A 2,352-nucleotide genomic window follows, 5' to 3' on the forward strand; every position below is an offset into this window, starting at 1 on the left:
TGTTATAATAGGACCTTCAAGCTATTGTAGTTGGGAAATGAACTTGTCAACCATAACTAAAGGGAGAAAGAAGTGGAATTTTGAACTGATACCTTTGTTGCATGGACTTTATACTCACAAGGATCTAAAATTTATTTGACATGGGATAATGAAGCACTCTCGCTTCTAAGGGAGAATTTTTTTACATTGGGCAAAGGTGAATGGAACACTATTATTGGTTATGCTTTTCCTGCCTCTTGCCAATGAGATTCTTTTGTTTGGTTATTACATTCTTTTTGGCTTTTGTACATAAACACTTGTTAGTTTTTCATAGTCATTAATGTCCATATATAACATTATAAGGAGGATAAAGATATTTAAACATTTTACAACAAGGGGATTCTTTTGTTTGGGTATTACGTTCTTTTCAGCTTTTGTACATAAACACTTGTCGGTTTTCATGTTCATTAATGTCAATGTACAACATTATGAAGAGGATAAAGATATACAACGCATTCCGGAGCAAAGAAGGAAAACTACATACATATACCTCACAGCTTCTTAGTGTGAGTCTTTAGACCAAAGAGATAACCAGAAGCAACATAAGTATAATATAGGGCCAAAACAGATCTTTCCAGGAGGAGAATGTTGCGGAGTTATTAGCATGAAGAGAAAATAGCTTGACATCGTCTATCACAGGACCACACAGGGAGCTCAAGTCATCACTCCTCATGTGATAGTAGCTGCTCAAGAATGCGATGCGAGTCCTCACAGAAGTCGCAGTGAACGTGAGGTTACCCATCTTGAACCCTCCCGTCCCTTTCGATTCGTAGGGAACATGCAGAGTCTCTCGCCCCGCGAACGCTTCGACGATCATGGAGCCATTGCACGTGTTGTTCCCGTCTCCCACCAAGAAGCTCAGAACGTACGCCTTCCCCACCTCTGTCGTGACCATCTGTACAATGGCGCTCTCCTTCCCGGCCAGGAGCTCCACCGCTCTCTTCCCCTCCGGAACGGCATAGTGGAGGGCGTCGATATATTTGACGGCCTTGAGTGACTCCATTATCCATCCCGGCAGTGGAGAATTGTCGTCGTCGGTGTTGGGAGGCAAGAGGACTCCGGAAGATGGGTTGCTAAAGATTAGAGGCCCCTCTTCAAAATCCCCATTCTTCACCAGGTTACCTGTACATTAGTTAACACAAATATGACTCAACTATTAAACAGTATGCTTTTCTGAAACAGTTTATTATTGCGCAGTAAGAAATGGTAGTTATTGATTTGATTAATTAATTACCGCCAATGTAAGGAGGGGGAAAGAGCTCCTTGACGGCAATGTCGTCGATAAGAGGACCACAAGCGGGATCGTCATCCATGCCAGGATTGTGAACAATAACATCCACCATATTGGAGGCCGCCCAGAAGGCCCATGCATACGAATCCCACCCTGTACTGCTATAAAGAGTCTGCATTGGCAGCTCCCCGGCATCAGGGGGAACAGAGACATTCAAGGTCTCCAATTGGGCGCAGGTTCGAGCCACGCTGAAGGTGAGCGAGTAGTAGGATCCTTTCTTCACCTCGATTCTTTGGGTCAATTGTGCCTCGTTTCCGAGCCTGGCAGCGTGAACTCCATTTGGAACTATTAGCAGCATATCGCCTTGCTTTTGCCCGGACGATATGTATTCCACGAAACCCCTGATCTGCCAGAAAGGAATGGATTTCGAACCCATGACCACCGTGCCGTTCATGGCGGAAGGCTTCGGGGCGTATTCGAAGTGCCCGTTCGGCAGCAAACCTGTGGATATATACATTATAAAAACAGTTTGAATCCATCAAGTCAATCCAATATTACACAGAAATGACAGGCATTACATGCTTACCATCGCTAATGGGTATTGCTACACTCTGTTCCACGATCCATACCACCATTAAGATATGAAAAATACAGCCAGATGTTCTCCCTCTGGACATCTTGAACCAAAATCGCAGCTAAACACGTCGTAACTTCAGAAGTGACTCCCGACTGAAGGCGTGTTGTTTGCAGAAGCCTGGCGTTGGCTTTTATAGAGTGCTGATCCATGAAAAAAATCAAGGGACTTGGAAGAAGAGCAGCGAGGATGGGAGACCATGAAGGATGGATCATGGACAGCACTGGCTCAACCGATTGTAGCTGACATTGAGATGACAAGTATTCAGTGAAAAATCCAATCCCTACTGGTTAAAAAAATGAAGATCCCCCACCCTTACATTTCGCTAGTCTCCATACTTTCGAAGAGCCAAATCTTAAGCAGAGCACGTGGGCATTAAATACATGAGACCCACTTTCCAATCCGCTGAAAACGAGACAGTAGAAAACGACAAAATTTTGTACCAACT

At 44.3% G+C, this 2,352-nt stretch overlaps 1 protein-coding gene across 1 annotated transcript; it reads right to left on the minus strand.

The window, feature by feature from the left end:
• Nucleotides 1-394: 394 nt before the first annotated feature.
• Nucleotides 395-2,026, minus strand: LOC149208065 (BIIDXI-like protein At5g11420). Its single transcript, XM_089393995.1, has 3 exons — nucleotides 1,857-2,026; nucleotides 1,274-1,771; nucleotides 395-1,161 (listed from the first exon to the last, which is right to left on the minus strand). The coding sequence occupies exons 1-3, from the start codon at nucleotides 1,945-1,947 to the stop codon at nucleotides 554-556; spliced, it is 1,197 nt and encodes a 398-aa protein (XP_089250121.1). The 5' UTR covers nucleotides 1,948-2,026; the 3' UTR covers nucleotides 395-553.
• Nucleotides 2,027-2,352: the final 326 nt, after the last annotated feature.

The sequence above is a fragment of the Pinus tabuliformis genome, chromosome 1_2 (genome assembly GCF_031772625.1).
Source record: "Pinus tabuliformis cultivar Carrire ecotype Pingquan chromosome 1_2, CPIR1, whole genome shotgun sequence".
In the NCBI taxonomy this organism is placed as follows: domain Eukaryota; kingdom Viridiplantae; phylum Streptophyta; class Pinopsida; order Pinales; family Pinaceae; genus Pinus; species Pinus tabuliformis.

Bases quoted from the DNA above. Each gene is read 5' to 3' on its own strand.
- LOC149208065 (XM_089393995.1), bottom strand. From the start codon at position 1,947: ATGTCCAGAGGGAGAACATCTGGCTGTATTTTTCATATCTTAATGGTG. The intron at 1,772-1,856 runs GTAAGCATGTAA...ATATATCCACAG, and splicing joins AGCAATACCCATTAGCGATG to GTTTGCTGCCGAACGGGCAC. The intron at 1,162-1,273 runs GTAATTAATTAA...ACTAATGTACAG, and splicing joins TCCCCCTCCTTACATTGGCG to GTAACCTGGTGAAGAATGGG.